The following is a 20,480-nucleotide window of genomic DNA, read 5'->3' on the forward strand; positions in this document are numbered from 1 at the left end:
TGCTCAGAAACAACCTTGAACCCACTTTCGATGGAGTCCCAAAGATGTTAACTGAAAGTTGAGCTGCAAAACATAATAATTTGCCAACTTACTCACCCTGTGATTAATCTATTTTCACTGTGTAGTAAGTAGAGAGTGTTACTTACTACAGTATCTATTTTTGTTTGGATGTTTGCCGTGGACAAGTGCTAACTGTCAAAACCCGTTTTGACCTTAAACCCAGCAATAATAATGTAAAACTCCATTGGGCAGTGCAACCTACTCCTCACATATTATATTATAATTCCTAAACCTTGATCAGTTAAATTAATAGCTCTGTTCCCTGTGGCTTTATATAAACACCATGGTTGTCAGCAGTTCAGCACCACCTAGTGGCATCACCCAGCACTCCAGCAGCATTCAGCTTCCCTTCCTCTCCCCCTCTCTTTGTTCTCCTCTAGCTCATCCCCATACCCAAACCTCCATCAGATCACAACTTCGCTAGCTAACTAGAGAGCAAAGGCCGGGCAGTGCAGGGGGGAAAAAGGAAGAGAGCCAAATGGGCAACATGCTGCCGTGCTTGGTCCAAGGCAGGACGACCCTCCCGGCCGCCATGAACCCCAAGCAGAGGCTCTACTCCCTCAAGCTCCTCGTCAAGGCCCTCCACAAGCTGAAGAAGAAGATGATGATGAAGCCTAACAAGGGCAACAAGATCGGTAGCAGCAAACCGTCATCGCCGGCGGCGCCGGCGGAAGCAGCTTCAGCCACAGCGGCGGCGGTGGCAGGAGGAGGCGTAGAGGCGGCGATCGGGAGCAGTAAGCCCAAGGTGAGCCCGCGAAGAGCGGCTCAAGGTGGGCAAAGGAAGGGCGTGGTGCGGGTGAAGGTGGTGCTGACCAAGGAGGAGGCGGCGCGGCTGCTGTCGCTCACCGTCGTCGGCGCCGGCGCCGGCGCAGGCGGTGGCCGCCGGAAGACCACCGCGCAGATCATCGCCGAGATCAAGAGGATGGAGATACGCCGCGCCATGGCGACATCGTCGGCGGCGGCGGCGTGGCGCCCGGCGCTCGCGAGCATCCCCGAGGAGCAGCACCACCACTCGCCGCGCCGTAGCCTCGACGTGCAGCAGGTGGCGTAGAGGTCACATACTCACATGTGTATATGTGCCTACATGCTCGTGTGCACGTACGTAGGATGATCGTGGTAGAGATGGGTAATCAAACACACAGAGAGAGGACGAGAAGGGTCTGGGTTGAGAGGCGAGCTAGGCCGGCGACGACGACGGATCGACGGCCATGTACATGCTCCCCCTCCCATGCACGAGCTCCGGCCGGCGGCGCAGCGAGGCGCCGCCGTGCTTGCTATACAGCTTCCCTTTTTTGAAGCTTAATTACCTCGAGGGGTCCCTCCTCCATCGCCCTGCGCTGGCCATCTCATATGTTAATTAGTGACCACCAAATGAAATGGAAAATGGAATGTAAAAGTTAATCCCCTTCCTTGATCATATCGTACGATCTTTCGGCTGAATGCTTGTAAGCATGCATGCATGTTCGAGATGTTAATTAATTCCTTCGAGCAATTTGAAAGAAAGAAATTTCCTTGGTGGAATTCAACCGGTCTGTCTCTGTTAATAATACATGAAACGTCTACGTCCCTTCAATTTCAAGCCTAAATAGACGGCACATGCACATTTGAACGATGCTCTCATATTGACTGTGCATTGAGACTTACATGTACTCTATGGCCGTATTTCGCACAGTTCGCTGAAATGATCAGTTAACATGAAGCTAGCTGACGATCGAGATTATTTTTCAGTTAAATTAAGATCCAGAGACTCCGGTTGGTTGCGACGTGAACAATAATTCAGCATGCTTTGTCGTCTAGAGACATAGCTCGCACGTCCAACGGATTGAAGCTTGATAGCCGGGAGCCCCCATGTGCAGTTGTTCGCTTGCTAGCTTTGCAAGGATACTGCAATAAATGGAGGGTGGACAAGAAAAATATAGTGGGTTAGCTAGGATGAGCTGAATATAACCATTGCAACTTGCAAATGGCAATAAACAAGAGGAGATTGAGGTAGTGTTGTGGTTGAGTTGGGGGTGGACGGTGGTTTCCTCGCGAAAATGTTGTTTATTGTATGATATTTTTCACGTTCTTTACATGCTAGCTGTAGCACTGCTTATACTTCTAACCGAGTAAGCATTCGTTTTTTTTTTCATTTATAAGGTTTTAGCAATTATTATCCTTTCAGAAATAATTTAGATGTCATTTCGTAATTTGGATATTCAATTTTCCGAAACTTCACATGTATAAACCTACATATATAATGAACCTACACATATAATATAATTCCGACATTTTCCATAGCTTCAGGTCATGAAAATTTTGAGCACAGTAGAAATGATGCGCATACAATTAATTTCATTTGTGATTCTTATCTTCAACATTACCCAAACCATTAGATGAAGTACTAAACCCTCCTATAAAAAAACAAGTCGTCTTATGTCCTTTTTTGGGGAGCTTAATATTTTGCAAAACAAGCTTCATCTAAAACAAGCTGGTTTCCTAACTTTTTTTTAGAATATGCACCAGGGGAGCTAGAGTTTCTGAGGAAAAAAAACCGCAGTTGCTATAAGCTCCTCAAAGCCTTAGAATACATGTAGTTAAGTTAACTTTAACTATAAAAATAATTTGAGATATAAGTTTTGGGTATATGAAAATGACATATTCAAGTTTGTCATAATAGGATCTTTAATAATATTACACTAATTTATTTATTTTAATTTATGCTAACGAACTAGCTAGGTAGTCGATGTTGTATAATGTTGACTTTGAAAAGGCCCCAAATAACTTTTTTTAAGAAAATAAAAACCCAAAATAACTTGATTATGAGACAAAAGGAAGTAACACTTTTTTTACTTAGGGTGTGGTTGTTAAGAGGAGGCAGGCACATGATACCCGTCTCAACTCTCAATTGTCCAAGCATTTCCTATGCTAACAAAATAACATGCATTTTTTAATTACCCTGCACAAAAAAAATAAAAACCCTTCGGTTACACCATTATTTGCTCTTACAATACAAAGCCAGTCGCTAATTTATCGCCAAGTGTCATTTGTCTTTTTCTCCTATATTCTCTTGAACAAAACTTTAGTGCTAACAAGTTGACTTCCACTTACTGATCGTAATTAAGTTCTAAATGCCAATTAACCACACCGTGATGCCCGGTTCATGAACATTCAAAACTTATTTTTTGCGAGGATGAACATTCAGAACTTAAACCAGTACTTAGACCATAAGCTAGCTAAGCCGACATCCTGCCTGAAAAACCGACGGGTCGTCGTTGAGTGCGATGCGTGCAAAATGCAACGCATGCATGCGCGGCCGCACATGATATGCGGCTACTAATTATTCAGCTTAGCTCTCTTGGAGATTAGATTAAGCCGAGACGATTCGGCGTCCCCATGTGCCCTGTTCGTGGCTCCGGCGCGGCGTCCCTATCTATCTCGGGCCCTGCCTGTCTTCCCGGCTCTCTGTAGTCGATCTGCACACGTAATTTTGTCTCCGATCGATCGATCTCGCGTGATCTCGGGGACTTGTGTTCCTCCGGCTGGAGACGACGACGGCGACGAGGACCACTGCTCCGTCTGATATCGACCAAAATCGCATCGCTCATGGCTGCAGAATTATTGTAGCTGAAGAATTATGAGCCTTGGTGAAGAATCATCGAGTTTGGTACTGTGTGCATGTATGTATGTATGCAGTTTGGATTCCGGGCTGTATATGTATGATTCGGTATTTGATTTGTTGTGGCAAGTATTACTAGAAGTATATATACTATACTCTGTATACTGATTGCGAGATCGCTAATGATGATTGAGATTTGTTTGACAGGGTTTGGTCTACTCTGATGTTGAGGTGATAACCCGAATCGGCGTTGGGATAAGGGATCCTCTGCCTGCATGCGTCGTGGGCATATGCACATGGCCCGTTTGTTCGCGGATTGGGGGGGGGGGGGGGGGGGGGGGGAGAGCGCCAACACGTGTCCTGCTGTGCAATCTCCGGTTGTCTTTTTTTGCCTCTCGCATAGTCGCATTGTGACAACTGACGCGCGCGAGAGAGAGAGAGACAAGGTAGAGAGGATTCGTGGGGGATGTGGAGGCATAGAAGTCCAGAAGATGGAAGGTATGCACTATTCCTTTTTTTACCCCCGGGTGGGACACCCCACCTGAATAAAATTTGTCGGCCCAGTCTTCCAAGATGCTCATATGGGTAGGGTTTACGTGCGTGTGTTTATAGGGGTAAGTGCGCGTGCGTTATGAGTGTCTGCGTTGAACTGTGTAATTCAAAAAAAAAAATGAACGGAAGGTATGCACTATTCCTTTTTTTGGACCCCCGGGTGGGACACCCCACCTGAATAAAATTGGCAAAATTTGCTACAGGATACTCAAAGATTGTGGCATTTGCTGTGAGACACCCAAAAATCGTGTATTTGCTTATGGACACTGTAAAGATATGGTAATTAGCTGCTGGACACTCGAGGCATTATTTTATTATTTTCGGTGAAAACAGAGAGAGAAAGAGCGTTGAAAGTACCAAAATGCCCCTGACACTGTTCTTCTTTCTAGTATTTTCTTTCTTCTCTCTTTTCTTCTCTCTTTCCTGCCCTGACACGGATCGCGTTCTTCGCTGCAGGAGGCGTCGCGCGTGGCGGTGCCGTGCGGGAGGTGCTGCTCACGCGGTGGAAGGGGCGGGACGACCAGGTGCTGGTGTACAGTCTCCTCCCAGTAGGGGTGGACCACGGCGAGCTCATGGGCAGAGCGCGGTTCTGCCTGTGCTCGACCGGCGACGACGAGGGCGCGGCCACGGCGAGCCGCCGCGTTGTGGAGGCCATAATTGCTGGGTGTTGCGCCATGGACATCACCGTCTCCTTCCTGCGCCGCCGTCGCCGGTGAGCTCCAAGGCCGAAGCCTTCTTCCCCTCGTGCCACTACCTCTCTCTTCCCCAATTCCGGCCAACGCCGTCCGTTGCCGCAGCGCCACCTCCACGCCATCCCAGAGCCCCTTGCCGCGCCACCGGGTTCGCCTCCATCTCCTTTTGCCGATGCCGACGCTCGTCGCGGCAGCCATGCGCCGTCACCGACGAACACCGCCGTGCCGCAGCCATGGCAGAGCACGGCTAGGGAGCCATGGCTGCTCTGCTTCCTCCTTCTCTCACATCTGGTTGCAGCCGGACCTGGTCGGCTTATACAAATGGCCCATGGGCAAAATTGTCTTTTATGAAAGTTTCTCTCACCGTTTCAGTCGGAAATAATAAAATAATGGAAGGAGTGTCCGCCAGCAAATTACCACATTTTTTCGGTGTCTAAGAGCAAATACACGATCTTCGGGTGTCTCATAGCAAAGATCACAATCTTTAAGTGTCCTGTAACAAATTTTACCAATAAAATTTTAAAACCAAAGGAGAACAATGTACATGAAGAAAAACAAAGAGAATGAAATTACAGAAGCTCAGGGGTTATAAAGTTGATTTATTTTTAGTATGAAGGAAGTGTGTGAAAACAATGGCCAATTGGGTCTCGGAAAATATAACGTGCTTGCTAAAATGTCGTCCCCATATCCTGTAGCTGATTATAGATAGACCCTGATGGTCAAGATGCCCTGAACTGGATCGTGTTTCCATGCTTCATCTCCGCTTCTCTCAAGTACTCCCCGAACTCACATATCTGGTGGGCTGGATCCACCGTAAGAAACAGTCAAACAACACTCACTTCATAGATAACCAATTGTTTAATTATTCTTAGTCCCTTATCTTATACTCCTAGTAAGTGCTTAAAAACTTGGTATAAATATCAAATTTATCGTACAATTACAATATAATTATAACGTATACCATGTAATTTTTTAAACTATTTTTAGATAAAAAAATATGGTGATGTCTGAGTCATACGGCAGCCGCAGCAGCGGACGCCGAACCACCTGCCGAACATCCCCCAAGATAGCGAGTCCTAAAAATTTTTAGCGTTAGTTTGCTGGGTTGGTAACTAACTTAAAAAAAAGAGCGACTCGTTAGCTCATAAATAATTACGTATTAGCTAATTTTTCAAAAAAATAAATTAATATAACTTATAAAGCAGCTTTTGTATAATTTTTTTTAAAAAAGTATTGTTTAGCAGTTTTGGGAAGCATGCCGAGAGAAAACGATGGAGATGGGTTGGGGAAGGAGGGGGAAGAAGAAGTGAAGAACACAGCAAATGTAGGCAGCATCGTCCCGTACAGATCAGGCTGCAACCACGGCCCGCGGAGATAGTTAACGCGGCCCACGTTGTGCTATAGCCCGTTACTCTCGCGGGCCTCTCCAACCTCCAGTTTTTTTTCTAGCCCATCAGCTGATACGGGGCCTTCCCCCCCATGCAGGAGGATGGCCCGCCACGCGGTGTTTTGGGCCGTTCTCGCCGCGCGCGCCCGTGCCGATCCGGGACTCATCCCACGTGCCGCCTCGCCACCGCCGCCGCCGCTGCTCCGGCTGCCGGCTGGACTTTCACGCTTACGCGCTCTCCCCTGCCCAACCACCACGCAAACAAACACGAAGTTCGCGCCGTCGACCGGCTCCCCTCCTCCCCCGCGCGCATCGGATCCCCCTACATAAACCCTCTCGCTCGCCATCGCCATGGCAGCAACTCCCCTCCTCCACTAGACCACTATGCACAGATCGATGGCCTCTCAGACGGTGGCGCCCCTCCTCCTCATCCTCATGCTCGCGGCGGCGGCGGGGGGCGCGTCGGCGGCGGTGCAGTGCGGGCAGGTGACGCAGCTGATGGCGCCGTGCATGCCGTACCTCGCCGGCGCCCCCGGGATGACGCCCTACGGCATCTGCTGCGACAGCCTCGGCGTGCTCAACCGGATAGCCCCGGCCCCCGCCGACCGCGTCGCCGTCTGCAACTGCGCCAAGGACGCCGCCGCCGGCTTCCCCGCCGTCGACTTCTCCCGCGCCTCCGCCCTCCCCGCCGCCTGCGGCCTCTCCATCAGCTTCACCATCGCCCCCAACATGGACTGCAACCAGTAAGTTCATTCATTCTTTCTTAACTCCAATTCAATTTATCCATCACCTCGACTTAAGCCTGATTAAATTTAACTTGTTCTTTGCATGCTTGCACTATTGCAGGGTTACAGAGGAACTGAGAATCTGAGAGCGTGAGGAATCGAGTTCATGTTGCATTTATCATCAATCATCATCGACTAGATCAATAAATCGAGCAAAGCTTTGATCAAGAGCGAGCCGCCTTAATTAATTTACAATAATCTTGGATGTCATCCTGCATGCGTGTATGATCACACGGTTGTTTAATTAGGCACTTTAATTTTGCACTGTCGTGTGTTACTTATTCCTGATCTCTACTATACGGTGACTAACCCCTGATCAAAAGTTTAATTCAACATGTTTTCGAGTACTTGCGATCCTAATTCCCAAATTCATATGCTTTGCAATATCAAATGATCCATCGAGAAGAAGAAACTATATATTATTCCAAAAACGATAACACAAACGAGCTTTGCAATATATTATTCATAATATGCTTTGCAATATCAAACGATCCATCTTGAATCAGCAATGGTTGTTCGTTGCACGTCCCAATTTCAGACGAGCTTGTAGCCGATGACCCAGACGTCGGCCGGCGGCGCCGCTGCGCGGCCGCGGACGACGTAGGCGAAGGCGGCGCTCTCGCCGGCGGCCAGCGACGACGGGAGCACGTAGCCGTACCTCGCCGCCTTCTCGAGCCCCCACACCGGGCCGTGCGGCTTGCCGATGCCGATGTGGAGCTCCTCCACCGTCTTGCCGCCGGCCGGCGACCTGTTGCTCACCGTCGCCGCGTACCGGCGGTACGTCCTCCCGTCCTTCTTCCACGACGCCGTCGCGTTCAGCTGCGTGATCTCCACCGGCGACGCCACAGCTGCGAGAGGTGGCAGCAAGGTCTGGTTGTCCGGCCTCTTGATCGCTGCTTCGGCGAGCCCGCCGCGGCCGCCGCCGGCGAGGCGAGCGAGGACGCCCATGAGCGGCGCGTTGTTGTAGGTGGCCACCTCCGTCTGCTGGTAGTTGTTCCTCTCGTCGGCGAAGCCGTCGCGCCCGTCGGGGCCGCCGACCACGGCGCCGTCGAGCAGGTTCGGGTTGCTGCCGGCGCGGCCGAACCAGTTCGCGTACCCATCCTTGCAGCTCACGAACGACGGGTTGGCCCTGATGGAGACGATGGACGCGCCGCGGTGGTGCGCGCGCCGCGGGTACCTCTCGCCATAGCCGACCATGTAGCTCATCCCCCTCGGGTTGCTACCCAGGATGTAGTCCACCTGCGACTTGGCCAGCGCGACGAGCTCCGACGCCCGCGCCGGCGGCCCGGCCTGGCACCGCACGACGGTGGCGCCGGCGGCGGTGAGGTGGTCGGCGTAGACGGCCAGCAGGAACGACGCGCCGGTGACGAACTGGAGGTTGTTCCAGCCCTGGTGGTACATCAGGCCGCCGGGCGTCCTCCCGACGTTGCCGCCGCCGCCGCCCTTGCCGAGGCAGGAGCAGGCGAAGACGTCGGCGTTCCGCTGGTACCTCCGCAGCACGGCGGCGTGCGGCCCGGTCTTCCCTTGCAGGAGAAACTACATCAAAAGGAATGTAAGTATAAGTACAGTGTTGGGGTGAGTAGTACTACTCTTGTATCCGACAAAATGTGGTAATCACTGTAGCATTTCAGACCTTTGCAGCTAGGACTTGCACTCCGGGGTACTTGACGTCCCAGCCGAATTCGTTGGTAGCCCAACCGGTCCCGCCGAGCGCGTCGCCGTTGTTGGCCAAGTAATCTAGGTAGCGGCGGTTGTCGGTCGCCTGGTATAGCCACGCCGATGCCCACAGTAGTTCATCCTGAAGCGCATACATCGGATATCGTCATCGGATGACGAAGATATGGCCGGTTCTCAAGAACGTGGTTATTCATTTTGTCGGAAACATACCCCGTATCCGCTGAATGACCCGTAAAATTTCTTCGCGACAGGCATGCTGTCGTCGTACTTTCCCCGGTACTTGTCGGCGAAATCAAACAGCTGGGCACATGAAGAAATTTAGGTATATTTCAGCAATAGTTCAAACTAATCTTGTGAATATTTTTTGTTGTTGTTGTTGGTTTAGTCATGTCGGATTAAATTCGAATCGAAGATACCTGCTTGGAGTGTTGCAGGAGTTGGTTTGCGTAGCCCGGGTTGGAGCTACGGAAGACGAGCGACGCGGCGGCCAATGCCGCGGCGGTTTCTCCGGCGAGGTCAGAGCCAGGATGCTGAGGGTCAAGGCGATACGCCTGACGGCTCGTCGTCATGTCCTCCGGCCGCTGCCAGCAGACGTGGTCCGAGTCACCATCTCCAACCTGCAGAATGGAAGCAAACAATTCATGTACAACACTCCAAAAATGTGTGCTGCTACTACAGGTCATATAAAAAAGTAAAACCACTACATTTATGCACACGAATCGAGACAAATCAAAAGGAATTCATGGATGGATGGTCGCCGGCCGACCTCGCCGTAGAGCACGTTGGGCGCCGGGTGCGCCTTGACGAAGTAGTCGGCGCCCCACCTGACGGCGTCCATGGCGTGGCCGAGCTCGCCGGCGGCCGCCATCTGCTTCCCGTACTCGAGGACGCTCCACGCCATCATGGTCACCGTGAACGCCATCGGGAACCCGAACTTGACGTTGTCGCCGGCGTCGTAGTAGCCACCAACAAGATCCACCTGAAATGGAGATGTGTAGAATAGAACACGTTCTTGCAAATTAAATCGTACTGATCAAGATCAAGAGCAGAGAAAGATTGCAGGTTTGCTAGCTGCCACAATGGCGGGAGCACGTACGCCGTTGGCCTTGCCGTCGGCGAGGCCGGAGTTGGCCCTCCATGCGATCCTCTGGTTACCGGGGAGCACGCCGGAGCGCTGCGCCTCGAAGTAGAGGATGCTCTTGCTCAGCGCCATGCGGTAGTCATGGCGTCCGCCGCCGCCGCCGCCACGCGCCGACGTCTGCGCCGTGGCGGCGAGCACCAAGGCGACGCCGAGGAGATTAGCCATGGACGACGATGCTGCTGCTCCTCCTCTCCTGGCCATGGCTGAAGGAGTGAAGGCTAACCAAGGAACGCGAGATGCTTCAATGTGTCCAAAGCTAATGAAAGGTAAGGAGCTGTATTTACATTTCGAGGTTGGAGAAAAAGGGCCAAAGAAAAGTTAATGAGGGTGATATCACGAATTTAAAGCAAAAATAATGAGGATGATCTCATGAATATATCTTCTGTTTGCTTATCATATCTCCATCTGTATGTATATCTACTACTCCCTCTAGTAGTCATAAGTGTACAACGTTAAGAAGAAGATTTGATCAAAATTTTGAAATTTTGACTACCAGTGAATTTTAAAGTTACTTATAACTACACCACGCCCTGAATTCCTCAACTACAAATCTGTCAGTAAAGACCCCATATGCTGTTATATTATGTGTCAGGAAAATTTTTACCGAAGGTCTGTCACGCCAACTGCTGCCGGCAAATATCATTGCCGACAGATAAACTTGTTCCGACAGATAGGTGCACGGTATTGTTTTAAGAGTAACTAATTAGTTACTCTTAGCAATTGGGATTACACGGCAAAATATAATTTTATTCTAAGGAACTTGAAGATTTATAAATATTATATACATATTTTGTTTTTTGAATCATAATACAAACATAGACATTACACACACCTCCTAGTCATATGAACACGTTTGAAAATTGGGTTGGTGTATATTGAGATTGATAAAATCATTATATACACCTTTATTGTTGATGGTACATCATCTATCACTAAAATTTATTATATTTGTCTTAGCTTTTTTATTCTGGTGATGATCTTTTCAGAGGAGTTGAAAACTTGTCCCGATCACTCTTTTTTTTTTTTTCAACTCAAACACATAGGTGTCAGTTGGCAAAGGCCGAAGGTATAAACCATTTCTATCGTCTTTTAAAAAAATCAACTAATAATTTTGTTTTCATCTGAAGTCCTGCGTGGTCTTCCAAAGCTCCAACTTGTTAGTTCCATGCACTTACAACTGGACTGAACCAAACCAAGCCAAAAAGAAAGTGCCAAATCCAAGTAATGTAGTTGACCATACTGGAACTAATAAGCTGTTATTTCTCCTATGTGGTTGCTTAAGGGCTTGCAATTAGTTAGTTGCCTCCTTTTCCTAATCTATCAGTCAATTATTGTAGAGTGCTAAAATTTTGTCAAGATCCATACCATATAGTAGTAGATCTTATCTCAATCCCTTCCTCCTCTAGCATTCTTGACACCGCCTCTCGCCCTGATCATCTGCGCCCTCATGTCGCCTTTGTAGACATGGGCTGGTGTCGGTGTTACTCAACGGTCTTCTACTCAGCCTCCTTTCTATATTTATATTATCGTCATATTTCGATTAATTGCTTAGTGGTGCCGTTCAACACCTATTTTTCACTTTTTTTACCCATGTGTGTTGCACCACGTTACTGTTTTTTACTAAACACTGTGCACCTCGTGGTCCTCTCTTTACAGCTGTACTACATTACTACGCTACTATCGAGTGAAGAACGGGCAGCGGCCCACGGACCAGCTGCAAGGCCGGAGGGCCCAAGCGAGGGAGGACGACGGCCTAGCTCGGCCCAGTAGTTCAGCCCAATACGAGGGGAGAAAGCAGTGTACCAGTGTACCAGTCCAGATTCTTGCTTCGAGTGTTCGTTTCGCCAAGGTAAACCATGGCAAGTAAATCAGTTCTACAATGTTTTCACTTTTACTTCTCCATAAGAAACTATATTACCCTGCTATATGCGTGCCTAGCCTTTTCTTGGTTTCATTTCTCAAGTCGTTCATACTTGGGAGACAAATTAATCATCAATACAATACAAAATGTATACAGACACATTAGAGTGATATCAAAGAGTAAAGAGGATATGAAAAGTGCATGGTCTTTCATTATTTCTGTGGAAAACCAGAACGAAATTTGTCCTTAGACACATTAGAGTGATATCAAATATTAAAAAGGAGATGAAAAATGCTTGGTCTTTCATTATTACTGTCGAGAACCAGAACGAAATTTGTCACTATACGGTTCCTTGACCAGGACAAGGAAAGAAGAAGAAAAAAAAGACGGTGTACACAGTAGTTTAATACTTTAATTTGCTGGTCATTGATAGCTACTGATTCTTATGATAAGAATCTTATCAATCTGCCTCCGGTCCTCCGACAGTCACCTCTTCTATCTTCTGCTTTCCCGTCATTGTATATTCCTGCAGTGAGAAAACCCAAAATTAAGTAAGAATAAGCTACAAAAACGCATGCCATGATGAGAGAGATGTGGAGCTCCCTTCAATCCAATCAATAGAGGAAGACAATGGTGGGTTCATCTCCCGGGTCATGCAAACCCATGCAAGTGCAGGCCTACAGCATTGCTGCCATGCACTCCAGAGGTATCCATGAACCGGCAGCTGCATCCTACCACCTCCTCTCCTGAATTGGATCGAAAGGAGCTCCTCTTCCTCCTCTTCTCCCCTTCAACTTATGTATCAAACGCAACAAAAACAATGTATATGAAAAAAGAGGTGACAAAGCTGGCTAAATCAATCCTTGTGTGCTATGGGTTTCTAGCCTAGGAACGCAAGAGTTCTGAGTACGACGATTGCATAGGGGTTGGTGGATTTATATAGAGCTCAGGGGCGGATCAATGCAGGGTCTTCACATAATGGACAGAGAACTTGCCTTTTTTTTTTTTATACCTGAACTTGCCATTTGTTTTTACCTTGCCTTTTTTTTCCCCTTGGCCCTTGTTATGTTTACTTTGGTATGCATCATGCATGAATGGCAAGTGAGGCTGGCGGCAAGCCTTGTTGCACATTGAAATATTTTTGCAAATCTCTTATAGTTCTTTATACAGCAATTTTTGGAAAGTGGTGTCTTGGCATGAGGATATTAGTAAGTCTGTGTAATTATGGTGATATAACTTGGCATGAGTATATTTGCAAAGATCGATGATTCCTTAACCTTTTGTATTATGTTCGAAATCTTGCCATATAAAATATGTCTTTTTAGAGACGATTCTCACAATATTTGTTAACATTGCTGTGAAGTTTCCATATCCATTCAGTTATTTCCATTATACAGTACCTAGTTATTGCTGCGAGGCATGCATATATGCAAATGGACTTGTCTTTGCAAATGGGAACATATTCCCACCAAATGGTGAGACACTTGCAGATAATCCGCGTGCCTATATACTTGGTAGGTACATGTACTTTAACTACCAAGATCTTTTCGATTTGTAAATCCAAATTCATATGCTTTGCAATCTAAATTAATCCTCTGACACTGCCACCAAACTGTGACCGGATGATAACCCACATATATTATTCCAAACACTAACCAGTACATACCTTACATGGACATGGAGGATGGCTGAAATTTTAACTGGCCACATCACTTCACATAAGGGAGTGGTTCTAATCACTTCTCTTGAGTGTATCTTTTTCTTTCAAATTTGATATGAATAGTTGTGAAAAATTCTGAAAAAAATTGACAATGTAGAGTATAGTGATATCTAGGAGTCCACCAAAAATCAAGTTTAAATTCGACCTACACATCAAGAAACAAAAGAGACAAATTCAGATATAAACAACACGCTACTATTTATACACTGAATTTGTCTTTTTTATATCTCGACGTGTGAGTTGAGTTTGGACTTAAAATTGTGGAGTTGTATAGATAGGTTGTATGAGTGTTTCCATAATTTTTCGTAACCATTTAGATTATTTTTAAGCAAACAAGAGGACATCTCTGGAGGGATCAAAATAGTTTCCCCTTCACATACCTTAACATGTAAACCTAACAATCTTACCAGTGGCTGTTGCACGTTAAATTAATTTCAGGTGAGCCTGTAGTCGGTGACCAAGATTCTTGGCTTCGAGTGTGCGTTACGCAAGATAAACAATGGCAAGTCAATGTGACAGTCTGTTTTCTTTTTTTCCTAAAGATGCTTATCATGTTCTCCTTTATTTTTCCTTAAGTACATTACCTATTACATACTCTCTCCGTTTCGAGATGTTTGACGCTGTTGACTTTTTAGCACATGTTTGACCGTTCGTCTTATTCAAAAAATTTAAGTAATTATTAATTCTTTTTCTATCATTTGATTCATTGTTAAATATATTTTTATGTAGGCATATACTTTTACATATTTCACAAAAGTTTTTGAATAAAACGAACGGTCAAACATGTGCTAAAAAGTCAATGGTGTCAAACATTTCGAAACGGAGGGAGTATTAGATATTACATATGCGTGACTAGCTAATTTCATGCCTATTTCTGGTTTTATCGCTTTATCTCTCAAGTTGTATATTTCCAGTAACCTTTTTTTTCCCAACAACAAAATGTACATACACAGAGTGATACCAAAGCTTAAAAAGAAGATGAGAAATAATTCATTACTGCAGAAAATTAACCAGAACGAAACATGTCGTTATACATGGCTGATGGTTTCTTGGCACGGATGAAGAAAGAAAAAGAAACAATACAGTATACACAATAGTCTAATTTGCTACTTAATCTGATCAATCTGTCTCCGGGTTCCGGTCCTCCGACAATATCTCTTCTTCTCATCTTCTGCACTCCTGTCACCATATACTTCTGCAGTGATGAAAACCCAAAATTAATTGAGAACAAGCTGCAAACTTATAATATACATACCATGATGATAATATGTGTGTGGGAGAGATAGGTGTAGCCGGAGCTCCCTTCAATCCAATCAATAGAGGAACACAATGGCAGGTTCATCTCCCAGGTCATGCAAACCCATGCAAGTGCAGGCCTACCGGCATGAACTGCAGAGGTATCCATGAACCGGCAGCTGCATCCCACCACTTCCTCTCCTGAATTGGATCGAAAGGAGCTCCTCCTCACATCACAGCAAGATATCCATCTTTCTTCAACCTATGTATCAAACACAACAAAAACAGACAAAAGTATATGAACAGAAAAGGTGACACAGCTTGCTAAATCAAAATCCTTGTGTGCCAGTATGAGTTTCTACCTAGCCTAGGAACGCATGAGTCCTGAGTACAACGATTGCTTAGGGGTTGGTGGGTTTATATAGAACTCAGGGGCAAATCTTGGCCGTCGGATCAGACACATGGTCCTCACATATATGGACAGAGAAAGGCAGGCCTCGTTGCTAATTGAAATACTTTTGCAATTTGCAAATCTCTTATAGTAGTTATTTATACATCAATTGAACAGCCGGATTCGGCTTTTGGAAAGTGATATAAAGTATATTGGTGAATCTGTGTAATTATGGTGATATATAACTTGGCATGAGTATATTTGGCAAGAAAATTCCCTGTAACTCATAGTATTTATATTCGAAATCTTGCAATACAAATTTGTTTCCTTTTTAGATCGAGGTGCTTCTCACAATATTTGTTGACATTGCTGTGAAGTTTAATTTCCATATCCAATCAGTTATTTCCACTATACCTAGTTGTGCTTGATTCACAGTTCTTTATTTGTATACTGAAGTGATGTTTCGGAGGCATGCACATATGAAAATGGAAACAAATACCCACCAAATGGTGAGACATTTCCAGATAATCTGCGTGCATATACTTGGTAGATACATTACATATTTACGTGTACTTTTAATTACTCCCAAGATATTTTCGATTGGTAATCCCAAATACATAGATATGCTTTGCAATCTCAATTAATCCATTGACATCAACCTGCTCTACTGCCTGGATGATACATTGATAACCCATATTATTCCAAACACTAGCCATACACCTTGCATCTTACATGGACATGGAGGATGGCCGAGATTATATTGTAACTGGCCACATCACTCCATGTTACCTCTCGACATGTAAACCTAATTAACAATCTCACACACGCACACAAACTGGTGAAACGTGCACACACGAACTTGTAAATGTAAATTTTAGTAGGAACTAATTAATGGTTCGTTGCACGTTTGATTGATTTCAGACGAGCTTGTAGCCGGTGACCCAGACGTCGGCCGGCGGCGCGGCGTGGACGTAGACGAAGGCGGCGCTCTCGCCGGCGGGCAGCGACGGGGTCCAGCTCGGGAGCACGTAGCCGTACCTCGCCGCCTTCTCGAGCCCCCACACCGGGCCGTACAGCTTGCCGATGCCGATGTGGAGCTCCTCCACCGTCTTGCCGCCCGCCGGCGACCTGTTGCTCACCGTCACCGCGTACCGGTGGTACGTCCTCCCGTCCTTCTCCCACGACGCCGTCGCCTTCTGCTCGATCTCCACCGGCGACGCATGCTGGTGATTGGCACCTGCAAAGTTTGCACAATATCAGTATCAATTGGTAGTAAAACTCAATTCATCATCCCTTCTTAAGATATCCTCTCATTTTTACATGTCACTTAAAAGTCATCAAAAAATTTAAAAAATATTAGTAGGATAGATCAATATGTGAAATGTCACTTTACAGACATGCAAATATAAATTCAACATATAAAGTAGAAACAAAAATAACAAATTTGACTGTGAATAGAGCGCGTAATTCACGGTCAAATTTCAGCGAAAAGTTCAGTAAAAAGCTCAGTGATTAGATGAAGTAACAATGTTGAGCAATTACCATGAGGCAGTGAAGTGTGATTTGCAGCGATTCCTGCATATAAGCAAAGATGCATTTGATCAAATGATGATTTCTGATTGCAATCATTTCTGTAAAAAAAATAATAATATGTGCCGAGTAAGATGGATCGATGGATACCGTGTTGAAGTGACTGGCCAAGCCGGCCGCGGGCGCGGGCGCCATGGCCGGCGGCGAGACGGGCGAGGATGCCCATGAGCGGGGCGTTGTTGTAGGTGGCCGCCTCCGTCTGCTCGTAGTTGTTCCTCTCGTCGGCGAAGTCGTCGTGCTCGTCGGGGCCGCCGACGACGGCGCCGTCGAGCAGGTTGGGGTTGCCGCCCCGCCGCCCGTACCAGCTCGCGTACCCCTCCCTGCAGCTCACGAACGACGGGCTGGCCCTGATGGAGGCGATGGACGAGCCGCGGTGATGCGCCTGCCGCGGGTAGACGGCGCCATATCCGACCATGTAGCTCGTCCCCCTCGGGTTGCTCCCCAGGATGTAGTCCACCTGCGACTTGGCGAACGCCAGGAGCTCCGCCGCCCCGGCCACCGCCCCGCCGCCGCCCGAGCACCTCACGGCGCCGCCGGCGAGGTGGTCGGAGTAGACGGCGAGGAGGAACGACGCGCTGGTGACGAACTGGATGTTGTTCCACCTCTGGTGGTACAGCATTCCGCCGGGCGTCCTCCCGACGTTGTCGGTGGCGTCCTTCCCAAGGCACGAGCACGCGAAGAAGTCCGCCTTCCGCCGGTATCCCTGCAGGACGCCGGCGTGCTCGCCGGCTTTGCCTTGGAGGAGAAACTGCAGCATTTCATATTTGGGTTGAAGCTTTTGCCGGCAAAACGTGGTAATCACTGTAGCATTTCATATTTTGTCGTACCTTTGCAGCTAGGATTTGAACTCCGGGGTACTTGACGTCCCACCCAAACTGGTTGATGGACCAGCCCGTCCCGCCTAGCGCATCCGCGTTGTTGGCCAAGTAGTCGAGGTAGCGGCGGTCGTCGCTCGCTTGGTATAGCCACGCCGACGCCCACAGTAGCTCATCCTGAACAAAATGTACTATGGGTATTAACATAATCGTCTAAAAATGTGGCGAACCGCCGTCGATTATGTAGTTGTCAATGTTGTCGAAGACGCACCCCGTATCCGCTGAATGACCCGTAATAGTTCCTCGCGACGGTGATGCTGTTGTCGTACCTTCCCCGGTACTTGTCGGCGAAATCAAACAGCTGGGCACACAAGGTAAAGTCAAGAACAATTCGGCTATAGTTTGATCTTGTATTGTTTTTTTTTTCTAATTTGTTTAGTTAGCTCAGGTTTGAATTGTCACACCTGTTTAGAGTGTTGCAGGAGTTGGTCTGCGTAGCCCGGGTTGGAGCTACGGAAGACGAGTGACGCAGCCGCCATTGCCGCGGCGGTTTCTCCGGCGAGGTCAGAGCCGGGATTCTGAGGATCAAGGCGGTACGCCTGACGGCTCGTCGTCATGTCCTCCGGCCGCTGCCAGCAGTTGTGGTCGGAGTCACCATCGCCGACCTGAAAAGGAATCAATTCAGTCAATCATGTACCATGATTGTGTGCAAACCACTGCAGGTCAATGCCACTACTTCACTGAAGCATACAAATTCAGACCAAAATAAAAAAAACAGAGGATGATTTGCCATCCTCTTTCATTGTCAATACAAATTCAGACAAAAATAGTCAGAGGATGACCTTGCAGTCATTTTTCGACAAATTTGTAGCAAAATAAAACAGTCAAATTGCAAATGCAACATCTGACCAGGTAAACCCCAATCGGTCAGTGGCCATGCACTCGAGTGCTTGGCTGCTTTCTCGAAGTTAGTTGGTAGAAGCAAGAAAGGCAATGCAGTGCACTGACCTCAGCGTAGAGCACGTTGGGCTCCGGGTGCGCCTTGGCGAAGTAGTCGGTGCCCCACTTGATGGCCTCCACGGCGTGGCCGAGCTCGCCGGCCGCCGCCATCTCCTCGCCGTACTCGATGACGCTCCACGCCATCATGGTCACCGTGAACGCCATCGGCAGCCCGAACTTCACGTTGTCGCCGGCGTCGTAGTACCCACCAACAAGATCCACCTGAAAAAAGAAAAAAAATCAACAGATCAGATGCATGGAGCTGTAGAACACATCCTGCAATTCAAGAACGGAGAAAATGGTGAACGACTCCACGTACGCCGTTGGCCTTGCCGTCGGCGAGGCCGGAGTTGGCCCTCCATGTGATCCTCTGGCTACCGGGGAGCACACCGGAGCGCTGCGCCTCGAAGTAGAGGATGCTCTTGCTCAGCGCCATGCCATAGTCATGGCCGCCGCCGCCGCCGCGCGCCACCTGCGCCATGGCGGCAACGACAAGCACCACCAAGGCAATGCCGAGGAGATGAGCCATGGACACACCAGCTGCTCTTCCTCCCCTAGCCATGGCTGAACACCAACCAAAGAAGGCTGTGCAGTGTTGCTTTGGTTGGAAGCTGACAAGCTCAAGAACCTGTATTTATAGTTTTGAAGGGAGGAGAAAAAGGCCAAGAAAGAGATAATGAGGGGTCTCATAAATTTGCTATAAATTTTACATGAAATAGTTCATCTCCTACATGAGTCGGGAAAAGTTTCCCGGCTTTGAGGCTTTGGTGGGGTGGCCGACTGTTTTCTTCTTCCATTTTAAGCTTACTGCACTCTTTATTTGTTTGCTTGTTGAGATAACTCTGAACAAATTTGTCAGGTGATCACATTCAGAAACACTAGCTGTATTGGTAACTGTATACAATTGAACACTCTGAACATTCGTACATGTGCATACTGGCAGATGTATGGAGCGTATAGTTTGGGTATTGCTGTACCACTTATATACCATTACATTGGGTCATTGGAAACTGTACCAAAATAAGCAAAGAGAAAATTGCTACATTTTTTCTTTTTTTTTCAGTTGCCTGATTAACTTCGTCTATACACTTCGATATTTATGTAAACATTTTTTATCAATTAAAAAATTTATTATCATTTCGGTACCACCATCAAATCGATCAACATAGTGTGTACTGATCACAAATAAAATCATTTTTTTAAGTTGACCCTGTGCACCCTGTGTAATGTGATTCAGGATTTGTAACACCTCAATAATTGTGATCTCCTTATGTTAGATTGGGTTCTTTGTTATCCTCTGTGGTGTGTTCTATTTGTTTAGATCTACACTCTGTTTCTAAGTGCTACTATGTACTAATTGGTTGTAGCTCTTTTGAGCAAAGGCCGGGATATTATATTCCATTATCTTAAAAAAAACTAAAATTGCAAGAAATTAGCGTGACATGTACACTCTAATTTCCAGCCGAAGATCGGAATAGTGAAACTGAAGTTCTAGGTGATGGGTTGCAGCTCTGTAAGTCTGAACTTCTTTTTGACGTAATTAAGTCTGAACTTTAGTTAACTAAAGTTCAGATTTGGTCATGGTTTACAGGTTCAGATTATCTGTCCCTTGGGACAACATAGCAAAACGCAGCCAACACACACTCTAAGAAATTCGTCTTTCCTACTTTTGAATTTGGCAAAGTGCTCCTTCTCCTAGCAAAAGTGCTCATGCTTTTCAAATAACAAGCTAACCTGGTGCCCACCAAAAACACCAAAGTACAGACTTACTTTGAAGCAGCATAATCACCTTGTTTCTTCTACAAGGCTTTCAGAAACTTGCATAGGACTTGTGCGCTCAGCTTTGACTGGTCTGAGTGGTGACAATACACAGTCCAAGAAAATGTTGGAAGCATGTACTTAAACCTGGCATAAATTGCAACTAATAATTCTGTTCCATCTCCAACCAGTTAGCTTCCTGTACTTCCTGTAGTCTT

General features: G+C 47.0%; 4 protein-coding genes across 4 annotated transcripts; 2 read left to right on the plus strand and 2 right to left on the minus strand.

Moving 5' to 3' along the window:
* The first annotated feature begins 346 nt into the window (after positions 1–346).
* Positions 347–1,586, plus strand: LOC127768514 (uncharacterized). Its single transcript, XM_052294112.1, has one exon. The coding sequence runs from the start codon at positions 539–541 to the stop codon at positions 1,109–1,111; it is 573 nt and encodes a 190-aa protein (XP_052150072.1). The 5' UTR covers positions 347–538; the 3' UTR covers positions 1,112–1,586.
* A 4,889-nt stretch (positions 1,587–6,475) lies between these two features.
* Positions 6,476–7,418, plus strand: LOC127760461 (non-specific lipid-transfer protein-like). The gene is made up of 2 exons (XM_052284725.1): positions 6,476–7,032; positions 7,136–7,418. The coding sequence occupies exons 1-2, from the start codon at positions 6,674–6,676 to the stop codon at positions 7,158–7,160; spliced, it is 384 nt and encodes a 127-aa protein (XP_052140685.1). The 5' UTR covers positions 6,476–6,673; the 3' UTR covers positions 7,161–7,418.
* Positions 7,419–7,608: 190 nt separating this feature from the next.
* LOC127776741 (endoglucanase 1) lies at positions 7,609–10,093 on the minus strand. The gene is made up of 6 exons (XM_052303274.1): positions 9,848–10,093; positions 9,518–9,730; positions 9,168–9,368; positions 8,962–9,051; positions 8,708–8,872; positions 7,609–8,610 (listed from the first exon to the last, which is right to left on the minus strand). Exons 1-6 carry the CDS (start codon positions 10,091–10,093, stop codon positions 7,609–7,611), a joined length of 1,917 nt encoding a protein of 638 aa, XP_052159234.1.
* Positions 10,094–15,679: 5,586 nt separating this feature from the next.
* On the minus strand, positions 15,680–19,096 carry LOC127776731 (endoglucanase 2). The gene is made up of 8 exons (XM_052303264.1): positions 18,824–19,096; positions 18,514–18,726; positions 17,970–18,170; positions 17,777–17,866; positions 17,518–17,682; positions 16,781–17,438; positions 16,643–16,675; positions 15,680–16,337 (listed from the first exon to the last, which is right to left on the minus strand). The coding sequence occupies exons 1-8, from the start codon at positions 19,064–19,066 to the stop codon at positions 16,018–16,020; spliced, it is 1,923 nt and encodes a 640-aa protein (XP_052159224.1). The 5' UTR covers positions 19,067–19,096; the 3' UTR covers positions 15,680–16,017.
* Between the last annotated feature and the right edge of the window lie 1,384 nt (positions 19,097–20,480).

This window comes from Oryza glaberrima, chromosome 1 (assembly GCF_000147395.1).
Source record: "Oryza glaberrima chromosome 1, OglaRS2, whole genome shotgun sequence".
Taxonomy (NCBI): Eukaryota; Viridiplantae; Streptophyta; class Magnoliopsida; order Poales; family Poaceae; genus Oryza; species Oryza glaberrima.